The 23,266-nt window shown below is 46.0% G+C and overlaps 1 protein-coding gene across 1 annotated transcript in view; it reads left to right on the top strand.

The window, feature by feature from the left end:
• The window catches only part of LOC135906634 (hemocyte protein-glutamine gamma-glutamyltransferase-like), a 59,753-nt gene that overhangs the window by 26,489 nt on the left and 9,998 nt on the right, over positions 1-23,266 (top strand). The window contains exons 8-11 of the mRNA XM_065438120.2: positions 2,794-2,897; positions 8,739-8,913; positions 10,359-10,435; positions 22,583-22,813. Coding sequence (XP_065294192.1) covers positions 2,794-2,897; positions 8,739-8,913; positions 10,359-10,435; positions 22,583-22,813 — 587 coding nt within the window. The remainder of the gene's footprint in view (positions 1-2,793; positions 2,898-8,738; positions 8,914-10,358; positions 10,436-22,582; positions 22,814-23,266) is intronic.

Below are 23,266 nucleotides of genomic sequence, written 5' to 3'. Positions count from 1 at the left end.
CTGTGTTTCGTCGAGGCGCGCACGTGACGTGGCATCGCAGCCAATGGAAATTTAGGTGCCGTTTTGCTGCTACAGACTCCAGCTTTTTGATGCTGGAGATGATGCTGACGATGAGATGATGCTGGAGATGATGATGATGATCCAGCAATTGGATGCTTTCGCATCAAAAAGAAACTAAATGGCGTACAGTATGGTGGGATAGAACACCTCCGTCTCCAGCACGGCATCCCGATGCTCTATCCATTAGGCCACAATTGCAGGTATACTTCCACTGGGCATACGCCAACCAGCTCTTGTGAGATGTGACCACCGCGTGTGTCACATGGCGTAGCACGGGTGCGTGACATCACATGCGCGGGTGCAAGTTTCCCTTACGATAAAGACGCAAGAATTAAACGGGCATATTGACAGCATTTGACTGACCGCTACGCGACAACTTCGCTACACACCCGAGATCCAAGATGTGCGTTGGGTTTGAACAATTTATTTCTTCGTACAGCCCCAGCTACCATTGAAGTCGGCTCTTCTTGATGCAACATAAATTTCACAAAAGAAAGCGGTAGTCTAGGAACAAAAAGCGTTCCAATTTCACACGCGCTCGAATGCCGACGAGAAAAGTGACTTCATTATCTACGCCCGATCTGAAGAAGCGTTCGCCCACAAGTTGCTCTGCTGATCGCCTCGCGACTGTCTGCGCACAAAGTGTCCGCTGCGCACGGGTATACGACTGAGGTGCCCGTGAGAACGGCTTATATGTGGTGCCGTTTGCTCGCAGCTGCGGTATTTGGACTCAAGCGATTCCGCTAGCTAAAATGGCGCGGCATGAAATACTGCATGCACCTGATGCAGTTCGCGTTTGCAACCTCGTTCGATCATTAGTCGCTCCGGCTACATTTTAAACGGCAGCTCGCTCGTCTAACTGGAATAGCGATTTGAACGCATTTCCACGGTAAGGAGTGCTTAGAGTGGCCTTGATCAGCGCGCACTCAGCGCACTTTGAGCGGGGGCGAAAACAAGCCACCTTTCTCGTCCCACCCGTGCGCCGGTATATACAGGAGTTGATCCGTCGCTTAAACGGGCGCAGAAGCCTTTGGAAACGTTAAATCGTGCTAAGCAACCGCCAACAGTCTCTCGCTTTACTCTGCTGCCTTTAGCTTTAGCCTTATAACTTTATAATTATCCAATTACCTCTTTGCCAGACATAATTGCAAGTGACTGCTCGGCTTAGTTACTTCCCAATCCAGCAAGCACAGCATTCTTGCTCATTACGTAAGAGAACGTGCTGTTGAGAATTTTAGTACATATTTGGCAAACATAGGCCTAGCACAGCAGAAATGCTTCCCGGCCATAACTTGCCCACATATTCTATCACTCATATTGTTAATTATTTTGTTACGCGCGACATTTATCTGGATGAAATACATGCAGTAAACAATCCAAACATTGGGAACGCAGCAGGACCCTAATGGTATAACTGTAAGGTTAATAAAAGAAAACATCGATATATTGAGTTCAATACTACTCCGCTTATTCAATCACCCATTGCACACGGGAATCTATCCGTCACTATTAAAGACTACTAAGGTCACCCCTATCTTTAAAAAGGGAGACAAATCTGACCCATCATGCTATCGCCCCATATCTGTTCTTAGTGTTATCGATACCATCTTCGAGAAACTTCTTGCTAAACGTATTTATTTCCTTTTTTTATTTTAAGTATAACGTACTTAGCCCTCAACAACATGGTTTTCGACCTGATGACTCTTCATCTACAGCAATACTCTCATTAACACAGGCAATAAACAACGCTCTTCATAATAACCAACTAGTAACAGTTGTTTTTCTCGATTTAAGAAAAGCCTTTGACACCATGGCTAATTACTTACGGGTTTCGCAACAACGCACTTGGATTATTTCGTAGTTATTTTCAAAATCGAAAACAAATCTTTTAATATAAACAAAATAACCTCATCCCCTCAGCATCTGAGAACAGGAGTGCCACATGGATCTATGCTTGGTTCCTTGTTTTTTTACAGTTTATATCAATGGTATTAATCTATGCCGATGACGCTGCTTTGATAATTGCAGGTAACAAAATCAAGGAAATAGAAGAGAAAACAAAAATAGAGCTTTCTAAAATTTCTTAATGGTTTACAACAAATAAATTGACAATAAATAGTAATAAAAAACTAAATATACTCTTTTTCATTCACGTTCCAAAACCATCAGTAATGATTCTATCTCACTGTCCATTAATCAATGTCCTCTTGTACTCCTATACCTATCTCGGCGTCATTCTCGACAGCCATTTAAATTGGCAATGCCAGATAGAAGCTCTTTGCTCCAAGCCAGCTGCTATGCTCTTCTCCAGGCACGGGAACATTTTCAAGCAAACGTTCTCCGCATTTGTATTTTTCATTAATCCAATCTCATTTAATGTACTGCACTGAGTCACGGGCATAGACTTTCCCAACGTACTGACAACCAATCCGACGCCTACATAAACGAGCCGTCCGAACCATTTATTTCTCTCGGCGAAATGAAACAAGTAAGCCAATTTTTGTCAATCTACAGATACGAAAATGTTGCACATGAATGTGTTGCTTCATAAGAGGCATCCTATTCCCTGCCTCTTACGAAGAGGCAGGGAATAGGATGCCTCAGGCTGACAATAGGTGAGAAGCTCGTCTCTCAGGCCAGCCCCTTCGCTGTCCCTGTCAATACACGCGCCCTTTCTCATTCTCTCTTTCTCTCTAACGTGGTATATTTGACCTATTCTAATGTTTACTATAGGAACTACCACGTTTGGAACGAAGGGTGGATGCGTAGACCAGACCTCCCGGGTGGCTATGATGGTTGGCAAGTGCTCGACGGAACCCCTCAAGGCATCAGTATGCGTAAGCATATGTCGCAGCATGTGCAGAAATGAGACTGACGATCGCTATTATGAGCACTCCGCTTAACCCGCCGTCTCAAGTAATGCACGCTGTGTTGGGCTATTGCCTACATGTTACGGTACGGATGCGTAAAGGTGTGGCAATGGAGAAGAACGCTACCATTAGCATCGCGTTTTATTACAATATTTTTTTTTTTTTGCAGTGAAGCTGTTATTGAGCTTAGGTACCTCGAAGAAATGTCGAGTCCAAGAGAGAGTGAGACAGGGAAGGAAGGAAAGGCGGGGAGGTTACCTAGACAACTCCAAACTTCCACTCCAAATGTCGACGAAAATTCTTTGAGAGAGTCATTCGAGCTTGCGCAATGAAATTTCGAAGGTATGTCGCATATGCCAAGGCGGCTAATTAGAGGGCAAATATAGAAGTTTGTGTCGTAATTAGATGGGTTGTTAAAAATTATGAAAGGTGCTGCGTGAGTCGGTGTACTAGCGTTGTTCTTATTCATTCTTTGCCCGCACCTGAAGAGGGTTTAACGGTATATTACGAGAGTGTCGTCAGCGTTTTTATAAACGCTCTTTTGAGCAGTGAATTCATCTTTAGAATAATTTATATAGGCAAACAGCGCTGCAGGTTCGCATCTGTGAACTTACTGTCAACCATTTTAAGTGGGGTTTCTTTTAGTTTTACAGAGTTTATTCTAACCGTTCGTGCGTTGACCACCGTCGGCGCTGGAGCAACCGCTGTGGCTCGGCTATAGGAACCTTAAGCTCGACGAGGCGCGAGAAGGCTTTGAGATGGGTGCGCTAAGGCTGGAGAAAAAAATATTGATAAGAACCAAAAGCGCCAATTCGCTGTAAAAAAACACTCGGAGGAAGGCACAATGAGCGCGCCATCCACCACGGCCTCTTTCTTTCGAACTAAGCTTGACTAACATTTTGTTTGGGAGTTGGCAAGATCAAGACTCACGAGTTTCTTTATACAGCTAATTTCAATCGACACAAGAGCAAGGGCGTTGTATATGGAACTAGGCGCCGACTGCACTCACAAACGCACACACAAAAACAAGAAACACTCGAGTTTCTTTTTTTTTCATGTCAGGAGAGGGATATGGTCACGTTAATGAGAAGTTGGAGAATCTAGACAGACAGACAGACAGACAGACAGACAGACAGACAGACAGACAGACAGACAGACAGACAGACAGACAGACAGACAGACAGACAGACAGACAGACAGACAGACAGACAGACAGACAGACAAACAGACAGACAGACAGACAGACAGACAGACAGACAGACAGACAGACAGACAGACAGACAGACAGACAGACAGACAGACAGACAGACAGACAGACAGACAGACAGACAGACAGACAGCGAAGTTTCATTACAAGGTCCTGAGAAGCTTTGCCCTAGGGCAGAGCTGCGGGCCGCTCCCACGTGGGGACGGGTAGGCCGAGTCTAACCGTCGCATCGTCGGCTCTCTGGACAGCCCAGGTTTGACGTGAAAGTTCTGAGCTCTGGTTGGCAGAGCTCCATTCTTCTTCTGTGATGCGATTGGGTCGCTGTATCGAGGGGCATCGTCAGAGCATGTGTGCGAGATCACTAACAGCCCCACAGTCGGGGCAAGTAGAGCTAAAAGCCTCTGGAGTGATCGTGTGGAAAAGGGCCAGGTTTGGATAACACTTAGTCTGAAGCATGCGTAAAGTGGACGCCAGAGGTCTAGCCAGTTTGCTGTGAGGGGGAGGATAAGTCCTCCTACCCAGGTGATAGTGCGTTGTAATTTCGCTGAAAGTAGTGAGAGTGTCCCGAAACTCGAGAACCCCGGAGTCTGAGCTCGATCCTGCTTTCGCGCGGTGGTTTAGTGCGCGCGCTTGAGAGTGGGCGATGTCATTGAGATTGGGAAACGAGTCAAGCTGGGGTTCGAGGTGAGCCGGAAACCACGTGATGGTGTGCGGAGAGATGATCTTGTTCTTGAGAATCTTGTGAGCCTCCTCAGCGATGGATCCTGAAGCGAAACCCCTGACCGCCGATCTCGAATCAGTGAAGATTTGTGATCTGCTGTTGTCTAGGAGTGCTATAGCAACTGCTACCTATTCCGCTCTGGTTGATGTAGTGCACTTCAGGGAAGCCGCGTTCACTATCTGTCCGTTGTGATCAACGAGGGAAATGGCGAAGTTAGACGACTGTCCATATTGAGCGGCGTCAACAAAACATGCCGAGTAGGGATAGTCCTTGGTACGCTTGAGGAGGGCGAGGGCTCTTGCCCTGCGTCTGCCTACGTTGTGTTGAGGATTAACATTACGGGGAAACGGTGCAACTCGTATGTTGTCCCTTTCATCTTCTGAAATTTCATATTTCCGCTCTTCCATGAGGATAGGGTTGATCCCAAGAACCGCCAGGATCTTCTTTCCAGCCGGCGTACAGGATAGACGGGCCAGTTGGGCTAACTCCTGGGCCTCGATTATCTCGTCCAATGTGTTGTGCAATTCTAGTTGCATAAGGAGATCCGTACTCGCCCGTAACAGAATACCTAGTACTTTTTTTATACTTTTTCTGATGAGCGTGTTTAATCGTTACTTCTCAGAGTTATACCAGTTGTGCATGGCTGCCACATAAACTATATGACTCATGAGGAAGGCGTGGAACAACCTGAGGAGGTTGTCTTCCTTTAAGCCTCCACGCCTATTCGAGACTCTGTTGATAAGTCTGATCATGTTCTCAGTCTTGGCTGTGAGCTTGTTGAGCGTCGTATTGTTACTGCCATTGGATTCGATGAACATGCCAAGCACCCGAATGCTGTCTACTCTGGGGATGGTACAGCCGCTTTTAGTGTGGAGTTTGATGTTTATTTCTGACAACGGTTTCCAGCCTCTAGGTTTGGGACCTCTCCTGACTCGCCTGTAGAGGAGGAGCTCAGACTTGCTCGGGGAGCATCTTAGCCCCGTATTTTCCAGGTACATCTCTGTTTGATCTACAGCCTCCTGTAAGCCTAATTCAACAGCTCCGCTTCTTCCGGTGCACCAGATTGCGATTGCGATTGCGAGCCTTTGCGGTAGTTTCTTCATGGCGATGTTAAAAAGCAGTGGTGAGACTATCGCTCCCTGTGGCGTGCCTCTGGGGCCCAAACTGAAATTGTCGGACTTGAGGTCACCAATTTTGAGCGTGGCCTTGCGATCCCGTAGGAACGAGCTTATGTATCTGTGGAAGGCGTCTCCCAAATTGAGCTCCGAGATGGAGTTGAGAATGTGAGCATGGGATACATTGTCAAAGGCCTTCTCCAGGTCTAAGCCTAAGATGCCTCTTACATCTCTTGAGGTGTTGTCAATGATTTGACACTTGATAAGCTTCATCACGTCTTGCGTCGACAGGGCCGGACGAAAGCCAATCATGTTGTACGGAAATTCTCGATGAGCTTGGAAATTCGATTGTATATAACATGTTCCACTACTCTCACCACGCACGACGTGAGGGAAATGGGTCTGAGGTTTGAGAGACTCGGGGGCCTTCCAGGCTTTGGAATGAGGATGACCGAGGCCATTTTCCAGGACTCCGGGACAGCCCCTCGTTCCGATATTCCATTAATCTCCTCTGTCAACCATTCTATAGTGCAGTCGTCCAGGTTTCTGATGGCCCGGTTGTGGGTGCCATCAGGACCAGGGGCCGACCTGCCATTTAGATTCTGGAGAGCTTCCGTAACTTCGCATGCCTTGTAGGGGTTATCTAGCTCGGAGCAAGATGAGCCTTTGTAGGGGGGATAGTCTTCGTCACTCGAGTTACCCAGTGGCAGATACTTGGGAACGAGTCTGTCGAGTACGGTCTGCAATGTCTCTGATTGTGATGCCTGGTGTAGAACCTTCGCTATCGCTTGTCTTTGGTTTGACATGGTGTTGGTATCAACGAGCAGATGCTTAAGGAGGTGCCATTTAGCTCCAACTCTCATCTGGCCATCCACGTAATTGCAGACCTCATCCCACTGTTGTCTGCTCAAGGTTTGGCAGTGATCTTCTATAGTTTTGTTAAGCTCCGCGATATTTTTTCGGAGCCTTCGGTTGAGTTTCTGCCCTTTCCATCTGTTCAACAGTGACGTTTTAGCTTCTAGAAGATGAGCGAGGCGGCTATCCATCCTGTCTACCTCCAGTTCAGTCTGGATTTTCTTTGTCGCCGAGCTGATATCCTCCTTTAACTGTTCAGCCCACTGCTCTAGACTAAGTGCTGAGTCATGTGTTTGTGCTCGCTCTTCCCTAATCTTGCGAAAGTAATCTCAATCTGTAATAGTGAACTCTCTGAGGCCCCTGCTTCTCACGTTGACGGAGGTGGCCAGGATGTTGTGATCATTGCCAAGGTCCACTTGGAGGTTGGACCAAGATGCCGATTCCACATTCCGTATGAAAAACAGGTCAGGTGTGGTATCCCTAGAGCAGGAGTTGCCGATCCTGGTCGGAAAAGCCGGATCTGTTATAAGCGTGAGGTTATTATTGACTGTAGTTTGCCATAGGTCAACGCCCTTACGGTTAGCTTGTTGGAACCCCCATGCTTGATGCGGAACGTTAAAGTCTCCAGCCACCAGGAGTGGGAATGTGTTGGCCTTGCTTGTAGCCTTGTTGATAACTGCCGCGAATCTTTGCCTGAGGTCTTTGAGTCTACTGTATATGTTAAGTATAAATATACTTGTCTTGAACTGTCCGCTGGGGATGATTTCAACGAGCGAGTGTTCAACCTTATTGGATTCAAGATTCATATCGTGGGCTATTAACGCACATTTGTTGGTAACTAATGTGCTGATTCCCCTCTTCCCATCACCATATTGAGTATGCGATTTATAGCCTGGTAGGCTGACTGTATCCGTGAGCGTTTCTTCTAATAGGATTACATGTGGCTTTTCCGGGTGGGTCCGAATGAACTGTTGGAGGGCATTCCTTTTACGATGGAATCCCCTACAGTTCCATTGCCAGATATTAATTACCCTGTGATGTGCCGCCATGGTGGGACGTAGCAGTTAGCTTGTATTATAAAATGCTGCGGAGCGCAGCCGCTGCCGACCTTTCAGTGTCGGTGTTATTTACTTTGTCCAACGATGTAGTTGTAGCCATTGTAGAAACGTGGCGCTCCAGATTGTCGCATCTGATTCCCAGTGATCTGACCGCCTCCGTGAGTTTGTCAATAACAATTTGAACTTTTTCGAGGGATTCATCAATTTTATCTATCGTTTTTTTCCAATTTACGAACACTGGCGCTCTTGTCTGAGGCATGAACTGCCAGCGCCCTCTTTTTGGGTAGACCATTGGCAGACAAAATACTTTACAAATAACACTCCTCACCATAGCCGAAAAAGCAGGGTAACGTTGTGCCGGCAGACCCCAGATGGAATTCGAAGGCGGAACGAAGAGTCCAGGGGAGCTATTCTGTAAAAGTCCACCTAGTGGACATGTCCATTTCGTCTGCTGTTGAAGTTCTGATTGGCTGCGCATCCGCGGCAGCGAGGTGCCGCAGCCAATCAGCACATCAGCAGCAGACGAAATGGACATGTCAACTAGGTGGACTCTCACAGAATAGCTCCCCAGGTAGTGTAGTCTGTTGTTCTGAAAACATGATGTGTTCCAGACGCTGCCTGTGAGATGACTGCGGGCGCGAGGAGGACCTTGAACACTTTCTGTGTGACTGTCCTCGTGACAATCAACAGAGACGATCATTCATGACAGACAGACAGACAGACAGCTAGATATCCAGTTCGGTGGACATTATTAGGCCAGCAAGAGCTGCAGTCTTGATTAGTTAGCTTAAATTGCTTTGCGTTTCAGGCTACGCACATGGTACAATTAACTGCTGTTTCTTTCTGCAACAGACACTCAGCTGTTTGAAGTGGGTCCCTTCCCTGTGCGAGGTGTGTTCGACGACAAGATCGACATGCCTTTCGACGGCAACGTGGCACGTGCCGCCGTCAAGGCCACCTATCGCTACTTCATCGCAGACATGAGCAACCCTTCCGGATGGCGCCTCGTCAAAGTGCAAGAAAACGAGTAAGACTTGCAGCTCGATCTGAATGCCGGATCATCTTCTGGTTTGCTGATAATGCGCTTTGCACAAGAACGCACCAGCAAAGGTCCACTGTCTTTTTTTTTCTCAACTTTTGATATTCATAAATTTTATCACCATGACAGGCTTTCATTGAGACCGGGGAACTGAGGGAAAAAGTAGCCGTATATTAACGAAGGGGCTCCCCAGCTGTAATTGTCGCGTTAATAATAAAGACACAAGTAATACTGTTTAAGACTGTTCATATTCTATGCGAACAAAATATTCACCATTAAAAGAGTTGGGAACTTCATGCATGCTTTTACTTCGCTTCGTTTGGAAAGTTTCGATGCTATTGTTTTTCGCTCGAAAAACATTACTGCTAACTTCGTATGCTGCAGACTCTGCAATGTCTGCGATCACAATTACCAGTTCATGTCACTGCAACCTCAAAACGTTCAGTGTAAGTTAGTCGGTTGTAGTGTCATTGTGTCATTTTTGAAGTAGCCGGGTAATATAAGTCAGGGTAAGTGGAAGTCAATCAATAAAGTGGCGCTGCTAATAGCGTCCTCGACAAACCACACCGGTGATTCATCCGGAAAGTTTTGTAGAGAAAGCTATTTAATTTTTTCGAAGATTGGCGCCACTTACTTCTACTTGAGCCCGCGGGCGAATTTATGCTTGCAGCTATAGCTATTTTCCTGGCACGTTCATTATAAGGACGTTACATATGGGGCTCACAGCTAAATGTTCTCTCGCACACCACCACGCCGCCATTGCGTGCCCTTCACGTGACGTGAACTGTGAGTGAGGAGACGTCAGGGAAGTTGCGAGTGCGTCAGGAGCTCGACTGGCAAAACCGACTGTGGCTGTCTCTCTTATAAGCCTCCTAAATAAACAGCTGTTCTATCTATCTAGCACGAGGTTGCGTGTTCGGTTCCCGATCGGAATGCAAGAACGCTCGAGTGCTTCCATTTCGGTGCCCGTTAATGAAATGGATCAATCGACGACGTGTCGCCTGGTGAGGAAATGAAGTAATATTAATTGATAAAATTAAATAAAGCACGGCGGCCCAAGTGGCGTGATATAAAGGGTTAGTCGTTGCGGCTTCCACGTGGGAGTCTCGCTTCCGTGGGGAGGCCGGAAGCTCCAACCCATTCGGCAGCTCCACTTTGGTCGGCGTGCTATATTTCCTTCTTAATTATGCTTCTCAAGGAAATCCATTGGTGGTCATTTACCCGCCCCTCTCCACTACGGTCTTTATCGGCCTTAGCGTCGCTTTAGGTGGTCAGACTCTATAAATATATTAAAACTGAAATGAAACATTCTCGAGCGGTTCCCCGCTTGATGTTAGATCAACTTATTCTTCGGAAGCCTCTATAAAACGTATTTCATTGCTGGCAAAATCACAAAACTACGCGCCCCCTGACCTTTGACGTTGTTCCTGCAGGAGTGGCAAGCTTATCGCCACCGAGGCCATGGGAACGGGGATGCTTGAAGATATCACTCACAACTACAAACGGCGACGTAAGTAGGTTGACTCACTGACGTGCTCGATGTGTGCAAACATGCGGGCAAAGAAGCTTCAACTTTGGCAAAATTTCACCCACACGTACACACACTATATGTATATCCTATGATCTCAGCATCAGCCTATTTTATATCCATTGCAAAACGAAGGCCTCTCCCTGCGATCTCCAATTACCCCTGTCCTGCGCCAACCGATTCCAACTAGTGCCTGCGGATCTCCCAATTTCATCACCCGACCTACTCTTCTGCCGTCCTCGACTGCGCTTCTCTTCTCTTAGCACCTATTCTGTAACCCTAATGGTCCACCGGTTATCTAACCTACACATAACATGACCTGCCCCGCTCCATTTTTTTATCTTAATATCTATTAGAATATCTGCTATCCCCGTTTTCTCTCTGATCCATACCACTTTCTTCCTGTCTCTTAACGGTACGCCTATCATCCTTCGTTCCATCGCTCTTTGCGCGGTCCTTAACTTTTTCTCAAGTTTTGTCAGCCTCCAAGTCTCTGCCCCATATGTTATCACCAGTGTAATGCATTGACTGTACACCTTTCTTTTCAATGATAGTGGTAAGCTTCCAGTGAGGATCTGACAAACGCCTTTTCGTAATCTATGAGAGCCATATGGAGAGGCTGATTGTACTCTTCAGATTCCTCGATTACCTGATTGATGACATGGATGTGATCCATTGTAGTGTATCCCTTCCTGAAGCCAGCCTGTTCTCTTGTTGACTGAAGTCCAGTGTTGTCCTTATTCTACTAGAAATTTTCTTGGTGAATATTTTATACAATACCGGAAATAAGCTAATGGTCGTATAATTATTCAATTCTTTAACGACTCCCTTTTTGTGGATTAGTATAAAGTTGGCATTCTTCCATTCTCTGGGACCCTTGAAGTCGTGAGACATCATATAAAGGGCCGCAAGCTTTTGAAGCATGATGCCTCCTCTATCTTTGATTAAATCGACTGTTATTCCATCTTTTCGTGCCTCTTTTCCCTGTTTCATGTCTTGCAAGGCCCTTCTAACTTTATCGCTGGTTATAGAAGGAGCCTTTGTAGCCTGTTCAGTACTACTTCGGATGGAGGTATCGTGACTACATTGGGTACTGTACAGGTCAGTATAGAATTCTTCGAATGTTCGAAATATTTATATCTTCGAATACTGATGATATTACCCTGCTTATCTTTCAGTGCATACATCTTGACTTGTTCTCTTCTCACTTACTTCATGCTGCGTTTATTTTTACTGCTGCCTCAGTTTTTCTCACGTTATAATTTCGAATATCCCTTCATCACCATCAGCAGCAGCCTGGTTACGCCCACTGCAGGGCAAAGGCCTCTCCCATACTTCTCCAACTACCACGGTCATGTACTAATTGTGGCACTGTTGTCCCTGCAAACTTCTTAATCTCATCCGCCCACCTAACTTTCTGCCGACCCCTCCTATGCAGAAAGTTAGGTGGGCGGATGAGATTAAGAAGTTTGAGATTAAGAAGATTAAGAAGAATATGCCTTACTTTCTCCTTGTTGATCAGTTTTAACAGTTCTGCGAATTCTATCTGATCTCTTTAGTTGTACACTTTGATCGGCATCATAGAGAGATTAAGAAGAAAAGGGGAGAGCACTGAAAGGGGGGGGGGCGTGCTGTAGCTGCCCAAGGCGTAAGAGGGTGATTGCTCTGTGCCTATATGTATGGTTGCGGCACGGTTGGCTAAGAAAGTATTTATGTAGGCATAGGTCTTTCCGCGAACCCCGATGTGATGAACTCTCGGAGGATGGCGAAATGTGAAACGTTATTGGCGGGTCCGTTGAGGTCCAGATTCGGAATTGCTTGCGTATGTAGACTGTTAACGGGTGTAATGATGTCATGCTTCATTCGAAGCATGATATCAATGGAGGAGGAGAGAGACTTTCGAAAACCCGTCATTTCTGATGGATAAAGAATCTTTGTCCTTTCTGTATTAGATCCTTCGTTACTTGGGAGAGCTTACCTACTGGTTTCCTTGGGGCCTTACCTCCCACTTCAATTGCTTCTTCTAAAGCCAGTCTAGTTACGGTTTCATTCATTATCCCTATGTCATGTTCATCCCTCTCTTGTAAAGCTGCATATTTGTTTGCAAGTATCAGCCTGAACTGGACTGCTTTTAGCCTTACTGCGTCTAAGTTAGCCAGTTTCTTTTTGACCAATTTTACTCTTTCTCTTATAGTGAGGTGAATACTAGACCTCACTAACCTGTGATCTGGCTATATATAATCATATCATAAGTAGCTAACAAAGACACCCAGCATAACATAGGGGAAATTACTTGTACTTACTAAGGGAATTAAAGAAATGATAAATTAATGGCAATGAAAGTGGATGAAAAAACAACTTGCCGCAGGTGGGGAACGATCCCACGTCTTGGCATTACGCGTGCGATGCTCCCAACCAACTGAGCTACCGCGGCGCCGTTTCCCCATCAACTTTCTTGGGTATTTATGTTTTTACTGCTGGAACTAACCTTGGGAGCCTTAGACAGCGTCACTCCTCACGGCCGTGGTAGTGGATGTAGAGCATCCTATCTCGTGCAGGCGTCACAGAGTACGTGAACTTTTTGAGTGAAGGTAACTGGTCAATAAACCCACACGTGCTACCGGAAGGCATCAACATTGCCGGATTCGAGACCCTCGTTATGTAATGAATGAGAAGAAAGGAAACCGAGGCGCCCGACTTTTATTATTCAGACCATTCTCGTTCATTGCATAGCAAGGGTCAGTTGTTTACACCGGCGGCCAGTTGTTTCAATGCGAAGGCATTACATGCCCTATTATTCTAAAATCCGTCGTAGACGGTGGCGTGACCGAATTGTGGTACCGAAAATGACTGACGACACAAGGAGTAAAGACAACAGATAGAATGCTCGGATCGACGTCAAATTTCTCAGGGAGATTCTTCTAAACAAAGTAAATTAATCCGTTCGAAAATAAAATTTGGTAAATTTCGGTCTCGGTGGGAATCGAACCCGGGCCTCCGGGATGAGCACGCTTCCCAGACACCACGGTGGTTCCATGGTTATGGTCGACAAAAAGTGTGCCTAGTGCATGCGTCATTGCACACGTCACGTCGCAGACGTCTGGCTGACTAAACGTGCGGTCTAGTTCGTGCGTCGTTGGGCACACGACAGCGCAGCCAATGGGGAGGAGGTATCGCCACCTCGTGAGTGTATAGAATAGAGAGCATTAATGTTCAAGTGAACGCCGCTGAGGGACCCTTCGAGTTATGAAGTCATCGCGGGCAAGCGAGCGCGTTTTGATTTGGCCTTGCCGAGGCGCAGTTAGAACGCAGGCGGTAGCTTGCGAGGGCCAGGAACGCACGGAAAAATCACTTTACCAAAGGGACTACAATGCTTTCGCATTCGAACACGCAAGCAGACTTAAGTGTCTTTGCCGAATTTTAACGCGACAGCGTTAAGGACCTCGTATCGCAGAAAATCCGGTGTCGGCGCCGCCGGAGTTGTCCGCGAGCGAAAATTTCCGCATATATTTAGGTATCTGCTTATGCCACGCCTTGCTAGTGTATGACATGCGGTATATGCGGGTTCTATTGCCGCATCGTTCTATCAGTAAGGTTGTTCATAGCTTGTCTTACATTGTTGACAAAGTTATTCCGGGGAATTTTGATAATGACAGCCCACAAACAAATGTCATGAAACCAAACATTGACAGCGCATGCCTTTTATGTTACATCTCCTGCGCGATTTTCTTTATAATTTCTTTAATTCCATTAGTAACTACAAATAATTTTCTGTATCCTGTGCTTGGCGTCATTGATTGTTGGTTTCCTATAAAATGACTAATAAAAACACACACATGAAGTTTGCGCGTTCGGTCCCCAGCAGCGGCGACAAGTTATCTTTTCATCCACTTTCATTTCCCCTTTTCTTCATTAGTCTGTACATTTCAATTCCAACCACAGTCAGTTAACCCTATACTTTCCTTGTCATCATTGCCTGTTGGCTTTATATGGTAATGACTAATGAAAATCAAACCCCTATGTTTCCCTTCTGCTCTCGTTCATTCACAGCGAGGGTCTCGAATCTGGCAGCCTTGGTGTCATTAGGTAGCAAACGATGGTTTATTATCCACGTGCCTGCTCTCATAAGTTCACGTGTTACGTGACGTCGTCGGGTGAAAGTGAATGCTATACATCCGCTCACCATCGCCCTGAGTGGCGCTGGCTAACACATTTAACCGAAAATCGCTAGGCCGATTGGCTTTGGGAACCCGCAGTAAATCCACAAACGAGGCAGTGCAGAATGAGATGAGTATGCGCCTCTTTTGAAGTCAGAGAAGCGCAGAGCGAAATTACTTAGTAATTAATTAGTGCATGGATGAAAATAAATGGGCGGCTATAGTGCAAAAAGTATCTGTGCCTGAATAGCGCGAACACAGAATAGAGGAAGAGTGAGTAAAAACTTTATTCAATGTAAATAAAGTAAGACATAATGGTTGGGGCCCCTATTCCATGGTCCCACCGGTATGAGTGGCTCGCTGGTCTTGGTCCAGAAGAACCAACTGGCTCTCCCGACCTTCGTCCACAAGCCATGCCTCTCACTGCCTATTCCTCATTAGTGGACGTTGGTGTAACATGGGGCTACGTGCGGAGGCCTCCTGGGGCACTCCTATGTGATGCGATTTTCGTGTGGGTGTGTCTGTGCACCACGGGCACTTGTCAGTGAACCTCGTGGGGTGTAATATGTGTAGGTGGTGCAGGTTGGGCTATGTATTCGTCTGAATACGACGCCAGTCCCCCTCCTGTTGGCTGTTTAAAGTGAGGATGTCCAAAACGTCTCCACTCCTGCTTTTGCTGTAGGAGGATGTCACGAGAATTCGGTGGAACGTCGTTGCTAGGCCATGCCGTTGCTCGGACGTTTAATCCTCGAGCAATACGGTCTGCCCTCGCGTTTCCTGCCAATCCTTCATGTGCCGGAGACCATATGATAGTGTGGTGCCCTTCAAGTTGATTGCCTAAAGCTTTTAGTATTGATTGGGGTGCCGTTCCATTTAGAAACCGGTGGCAAGGCGCTTGTGAGTCGGATTATATGACAGCCGAATCGGTGTGGCGCTCGGCGTCCTGAATGGCCAAGGCGATGGCTGCAGCCTCTGTCATGCTGGACGAGGTGGTTTTGAAGGATGCCGTTGTTATGTTGTTTTGACATGTATAGACTATGGTGAAGGTGTCTGAGCTGGTTCGACTGGCATCCGTATAATACATTCTTGGTCCCATGCCAAACTGTTTGTGAAGAGTCTTTACCCTTGCTCTGCGTCGTCCGGGATGGCACTTGGGGTGCACGTTTTGGGGAATTGGGGCCACCGCGATGCGCGATCTAACGTTGCGGTCTACCTGTGCCGTTTCCTCTCCGCGATACTTGGGTCTCAGGGGAAAGCCTAACCTCGCCAATACTTCCCTGCCCTGAGTTGAAGAACAAAGTCGTTCTTTCGGAGCATATAACGTCGCGACAGCGTACTCGGCAAAAGTGTTGTGCAGACCCAGTCCCTCGAATCTCTCTGTGCTAGCGCATTCGGGAAGACCAAGGGCGGCTTTGAAGGCTTTTCTTACTATTGTGTTTGCCTGTGTAATCTCTTGGTTTGTCAAGGCCTGATACGGAAGGGCGCATGTGATGCGGGTAATTACGAATGCGTGAACCAGGCTGATGATCTCTCCCCTCAGTTAGGCCGTCTCTGCTTCTTGCCACTCTTCGTATCATTCTGGAATAGAGGAAGAGGTCAAGAAATTTGGCAACTAAGTGCAACGTAATTGAAAGTGTAACTAGGCAATCAGGAGTAATCAAAAAGAAAGTTAGAGGTACATAGACAGTATATTGTATGCAGAGGATGGAAACAAAAAAGACCATGGAGATTTACAAAAATGAGAAGAAAGAAACCGGAAGGGAAAATCTGTACGGTAACACAAAAGACAGTGCCTTGCTATTTGGGGCTCGAGCTGGCTACCTGAGGACAAAAACATACCGGAGCAAATATCCGGAACTGGGCCATGCATGTGTACGTTGCAGCAAAAATCCGTAGACCACTCAGCACATCCTAGTGGAATGCGAAGGGATTCACCCAGCAAGAACCGTAGGAAACGTACACCTTCCAGAAGCTCTGAGGTTTAAAGCGGATGGAAGCATCAACCGTTCAGCAGTCGAGATAAGCAAGAGACGTTTAGAGTATTGGCGGAAAAAAAACATGGAAGAGACGGATATGAACGGGTTCGTTTCAGGCATAGGTAGCGGTACACGGACAGGCCGCGGTTGCTTATTGGCTATGGTGTCGGGCTGCTAAGCACGAGGTCAAGGGATCAAATCCCGGCGGCGGCATTTCGATGGGGGTGAAATCACCCGTGTACTTAAATTTAGGTGCACGTTAAAGAACCCCAGGTGGTCCAAATTTCCGGAGTGCTCCATTACGGCGTGCTTCATAGTCAGATCGTGATTTTGACACGTGAAACCGCATAATGTAATTTTTGTAGCTGTACGAGGAACGTTCCCAAAGTAGGTTTCGTCATTTATTTTAGCATGGACGCTTTGTAGCCAAAAAAGAAAATACACCATGGCATCATGAAATACACACCTTGCATTATTTTTCCAAATAGACGCCACCGATATTGAGATATTTGTGGCAGTATGCAATCAGTTTGAATAATCCACTCTGGTAAAAAAAACTCGGTGCCCTGCGATGCAAGGAACTGTCGTACAGCCTGCTCCACCTCAGCATTGTTTTGGAAGTGACGCCCCGAGACTGCAGGGAACAGGTGCCCATTCATGCCGGATAAGAGCACGCACTTCCATTGGCGACTACGTTGTCAGCACACGTCGGTCTGCCATTGTGATTTGTACTCGAATAACCTCGGCCACGCCGGCCTGCTGCTACCCTCTCTTCTTCGGCGCTCTGCGCATGCGTCATTCCTTCTCCGCTGACGCTCCTTCCGTCGTTGAACCAGCAACGGGCGTGGATTCCTATGACGATTGTTTCACATCGTGTACCACCTTCTCTTAAAAAAAAAAGAATGACGAAACTTACTTTCGGAACGTTCCTTGTAGATACAAAACTTTTTGAGGATAAAAAAAGAAAAAAAAATTAAGGAGGCGTATGCCAAAATATTAGAATGAAAAGCATGTACAGTACCTGATTAACTCAAGCTAGCTAATCTAGCCCTGTTTCAAAAGGGATGCCAATAACCATCATCATAATCATCATCAGGACTAGAGGTAATACGCATAAATACCCAATTTAGTGGATGGATTGATGAACGCGTAGCGGTAGCACAATTGGTAGTGTATCGCATGTGTAAGGCGAAGGTTGTGGGTTCGGTGCCCACCACGGACAAGTTATCTTTCCCTCCGCTTTCGTTTCCCCTTTGCTTCATTACTTTCTACATTTGAGTTTCAACCACAGCGAATTACCCCTATACCGTGTGTTTCAGCGAAGTTTGAAGAATGTTTAAAAATTGTCTGTGGCCGATAGCACAATTCTAGTCCTTGAGCTGGTCTACTCGAATAGGTGGTCATTACTTGCACGAAAAACTGAAATGCATAACTGACTAATTAACAAAAAGTCCTAATTAATTTTTTATCTAATGACCTCATGGCACGTATTACAATTTACACATTCTGGCGGGGACTTCGTAAGGCAGATCCACTTGGATCGAATTCTCCGGATGACACCAGTTTCGAGATATTAATTCCAGAACTTTGCGTAGAAATGCATTGGTGTTCCAGTTACTTTTATGCTTCAATACAGAAAACGATGTTTTGTTGAGAAAGTAAGTGGAACGACACTGCATTTTTGCCGCAAGTTTGACGGCCTACATCTCGTAAATGGTGTCATCCAGACAATGCCTTACAAGTGGATATGCCTTACAGTCTCATTCGCTAAAATTGGTAAATTCCAATATGTGCCATTAGGTACTTAGTTTAAACGTTAATTAGTGAATGTTTGTTAACTAGTCGATTATGCATTTCAATTTATTGTGCAATATCTGCAACAGGCCATTTTAAATATTTTTTGAAAGTTCTCGCTGAAACACCTTTTATTTATTTATTTATTTATTTATTTATTTATTTATTTATTTATTTATTTATTTATTTATTTATCTTACAATACTGCCGCTCTCAGCCGAGAGCCTAGCAGACGGGCATGAACACTTTCTTTTTCGTACATAAATACACGTGCGAGCTACACAAAGAATGAAAAAGCAACGATATTCACAAAATACAAAAGATAAGGTAGATAAGGCATACAATAGAGCACTAAACAACGCAGAATCAAATGAACAACAACCGGGGCACATCAGAGACAAAGCAAAAACGTGAAATATTTGGGAACAAACAAGTGTATACAATTTTTTTTCTAAGTACTGTTAGTTTGACATAAAGAGCATAGGGAACAAACATTAGAAGTCGTTAACAATCTCTTGTGATGAGCTGCAGCTGTGAAACGAACAGGGATAAAGAGTTTATCGCTGTTAATGACGAGTTAAGTTCATTCCATTCTCTGATTACCCGAGGAAAGAATGAGTACCTGAATGCATCATTAGAAAAGGAATACTCGGTTAGCGTATGCTCGTGTTGATGCCGTGTTATTCTAGATTGCGAATATAAAATGTACTGGGTGATATCAATTTTATACTGACGGCGCAGAACTTGAAACAGGAATTTTAGTCGACCTTGGTTTGTTCTCGTCCATAATGTGTTGAGGCCTGAGGAAGCTAAGAGACGTGAAGGTGAGTAAGTAGAACGATATTTGCTATGAATGAACCTTGCGGCTTTTCTTTGTACGGCTTCAAGTTTAGCTATGTTAGTTGCTGTGTAAGGAAACCAAATTGTGCTAGCGTATTCTAAAATGGGTCTCATAAATGTTTTGTAGGCCAGAAGCTTAATGTTCGTTGGAGCGATCCTTAGGCGTCTTTTTAAATAAAATAGCTTTCGCAGTGCAGTAGTTGTAATATTAGTTATGTGTGTTTCCCAATTGAGGTTTGATGTCAGCGTTATCCCTAAATGTTTCTGCTGCTCAACCAAGGAAAGAGGCGTGCCATTAACGATATAGGTGAAGTGAGAGGGTTGCTTTTGTCTTGTTACTGTCATTGCCACTGATTTATTGACGTTAACAGACATTTGCTTATATATATATATATGTCTTCTTGCAGCAATTCGGGGTGGATGCGAATTTTCCCTTTCGTATATATTAGCCGTACCAAGTGCGATTACGAGAGACACGCCTGTGAAGGGTACGAAACTAAATACGTTGCCACAGTTTTGTCTTGGCCTTCCAAAAGCGGCTCAATAGCCTACTTTCTTGTTGAGTTATTCTACAATCGAATAATGTCGACGGAACTATAGAATATTGCGTGAGAACTGTGCTTTATAAAAGTATATAACACTATGCGACCGTACTTGGGAAGCAGTCTGAAGAAAATTACTCTTTCTTTAATTGGATCATGATCGCACACACATACTGTAAAAATGAAACATGAAAGAAGAATATAGTGACAGCTAACTAGAAACTGTGTAAGTGCGGGTGCATGTGGAAGCGTATAGGGAGTCAGTATTATTCCTTGCTGCGAACACTGCAACTGTTCCTTTGTATAGGCGGGACGCTCGCAGAATTCCGCAGTAGAGTTCTGTTTTGTGTCAGCGCATGGAGAACCACAGACACACAGAAAGGCACATTAGGACGACACGCAAAGCTGTGCGTGGTCTAACGTGCCTTTCTTTGTGTCTGTCGTTCTACCTGCGCTACGACAATGTAGAATATGCTACACCCAACAAGTCCATACAGCTACCCTCCTCTGCCAGGGCTATCTTTCAGCATTGGGCGTTCCCAGGTGACCTCCCTCCCAAAGAGTGACCGAGCCAGATGGTGCTTAATCTTTGCTGATTTTACGAGAACGAGAGTAGGGTTAGCATGACATGGCGAACGCCGACGGGCAAAGTTAACATTTAATGCTTTATGCGAGCCAACAATTATGGGTGTATGCAAAACTTTGTTACCCCACAAATCATGGATGCGGAAATGTCGACAAACAGTCCACATTTGAACGATAAAAGCACGAGGGAATGTCAGGCGCGGACACTGAGACAACATGGAGAAACTTGCCTTTTTGTTCCACGCAAAGCGACTGCGAGCGCCATGCCATGCCGAAAGTACGTCGTAAATACGCCGCATGTTGCTGCAGCCTATAGGCGTGAGAAAATAGCTGAACCTGCCACCTAATAGCAGATAGGGTTCAACACACCTCGGGCTGACCTGTGATGATGGTCGCCCTCGTGTGCCCAGGAGTTAGGGCCACTTCAGCGAAGCTTGTCTGGTGACCGAGAGCTTTATTATTCGAAATTCCCGCGTCGAAGCAACCAGTCGCGCAGAGTATAACGTGCAGCCAATAAGTGGCCCGAGCCTAAACTACAGCGAATAAAACAAACAATAGGTCGCGCGGGAACCGAACGAGTGAACAAAAATTCATCTTATCAGCGAGTTGGAGTGTATATATGGATGCTTGCGCAAATTTTCTGTCTGTCGGATCACCAGTCGGCAAATAGAAACGAATTAAAAAGAAAAAGGAAAAAGCAAATAGAAACCAAGGTCACGCCGCGTAAAAATGCGTTTCTACGAGCACGTTGGGCGTTGATCAAAAACAGTCGCAATTTCGCGCGAAATGCGAAGCATCGATTGCGATAGCAAATAAGTAGACAGTTATACGAAGTAAGGATAGTAGTTTCATCGGCTACGTAAACTTGTAACACCTCGCTTACTAACTAAATTAGCAAGCATGGTGTTACGCGCGCACCAGCAAACATGCACACATTCCACTCGATGACTTAGGACACCCGCTGTCAAAACGCTGGCACGAGGAAGCGCGGCAGCAGCAGCGAGCGAATTGACCTTCGTGCTGCATCTAGCTCCAACGCGAACTAAGTGGCGAGAACTCAGCGCACACGAAGCTATCAGCACTCGGCGCACTCGGTCCCCATCGCAGATCGCTTTCGAAGTAGCGTCCGTGCGGCCGTCCGCGCCGCGCCATAACCAGCCGCCGCCGTAGTAAAAGGCACCCCATCACCCCCCCCCCCCACCAGTGCCTTGCGTGCGATGGAAAACGGCGCGCTTCCTCCCCGTCTTCCTGCCTTGTGCACGCGAGATCGAACCACCATCTTCTGCTCACCCTCGCAGGCTTTCACTCGCACATACAGTATGCAGCACGTGCCCGCGATAATATCGCACTTGGACTTTATACGGAGCGTCACGGCGACGCCGACGGCGGAAATGCGTCTGGAGTGTACACATAATTGCTATCGCAATAAAAAAAAATTTTATTACATCCCTTGACAGGAATTTCATTGCACGCACAGTTATCGGGAAAATATGCAGCCTTTCCCCGCGCCTCTCTTTATGCCGCTTTGGCCATTGCAACAAGTTGCAGAAATTCCGAGAAGCAGCATTTCGTTTCTTCGCATACCGTCAGCACGTCGTTAAGTTGGTTTCCGAACGCTGGCCTCGGAATCTCATTGGATAGCTAAAAAGAACTTCGCAGCACGTGTACCTTCATAACATGGCCACGCGCTTAACTCGCGTCCAGCAAGAAAACTCACCTGTCTCGTGTTGCTTAAGACAGCTACGGCTCTGCGAGCAGGCTAAGCCTACCAGCTAGGTCGAGATACAAGCCTACGGCTGAGCCTAAACTGACTTATCGCTTGCTGATATATTTATTTGCTGCTTGGAGAAATATTACGCGCGCACAGCCTACAGAATCTCTAAAGTGAGCACGCTCCACGTTCCCTCATTCTTCAAACTTGCTTTAACAGGCAGCAATGAACCCGCTGCGCGCAAGTTGCCAACGTACCAACATTTTGCGGTAACATCATGAGACGTCTCTATCTTTTGGCTTCCATGAGCTGCAGAAAGGTAAGTGTCGCTCCAAGGTGTGCAAACCTTGGGATTGCTAATAACACGCAGCTGCGCTATTGGTGGTTGTGTAAGACATAAGCAGAGCGCAAAAGTAGAAGCTACAGGCAGCGCGCCGATAGTGTTGTTGACATCTTCTGTGCTCTGTACGCTAGCGTATCGAAAACAAAAAAAGGAGGTGTGCTAACTGCGCGCTTTCCCGCAGCCATGCCCATGGCGCGCCACTCCGTGGAGGAACTCGTGAAAGTAAAGCTGCGGCACGAAAAGTCATTGCCGCTGGGCCAGCCCATCGCGGTCACCTGCGTCGTCAGCAACCACCTGGAGAAACGGTTCTACGCACAGCTCACGATTACCGTCACATCGGTCACCTACAACAACCGGTTTCCGCGGACGATCTCCACCAAGGTGTACAACGTCACCATGTCGGCAGGTGGCGGTAAGCGGCTCGAACTAGCTGGTGCCGTTGTCGTTGCTTTACCAAACGGTGAGGTTGCAAGAATCTCTCTCGATAAGAAATTGCTAATGTTCACATACATACATACATACATACATACATACATACATACATACATACATACATACATACATACATACATACATACATACATACATACATACATACATACATACATACATACATACATACATACATACATACATACATACATACATACATACATACATACATACATACATACATACATACATACATACATACATACATACATACATACATACATACATACATACATACATACATACATACATACATACATACATACATACATACATACATAGTATGTATGTATGTATGCAAGAACGCCCGTGTACTTGTATGTATGTACGCGTTATAAATAACCTGAGGTGAGGAATATTAATCCGAAGTCCC

Source organism: Dermacentor albipictus, chromosome 1 (genome assembly GCF_038994185.2).
Source record: "Dermacentor albipictus isolate Rhodes 1998 colony chromosome 1, USDA_Dalb.pri_finalv2, whole genome shotgun sequence".
NCBI classification, from domain to species: domain Eukaryota; kingdom Metazoa; phylum Arthropoda; class Arachnida; order Ixodida; family Ixodidae; genus Dermacentor; species Dermacentor albipictus.
Note: the sequence above shows the minus strand (reverse complement) of the source record. Positions and strands in the feature narration are given on the sequence as shown.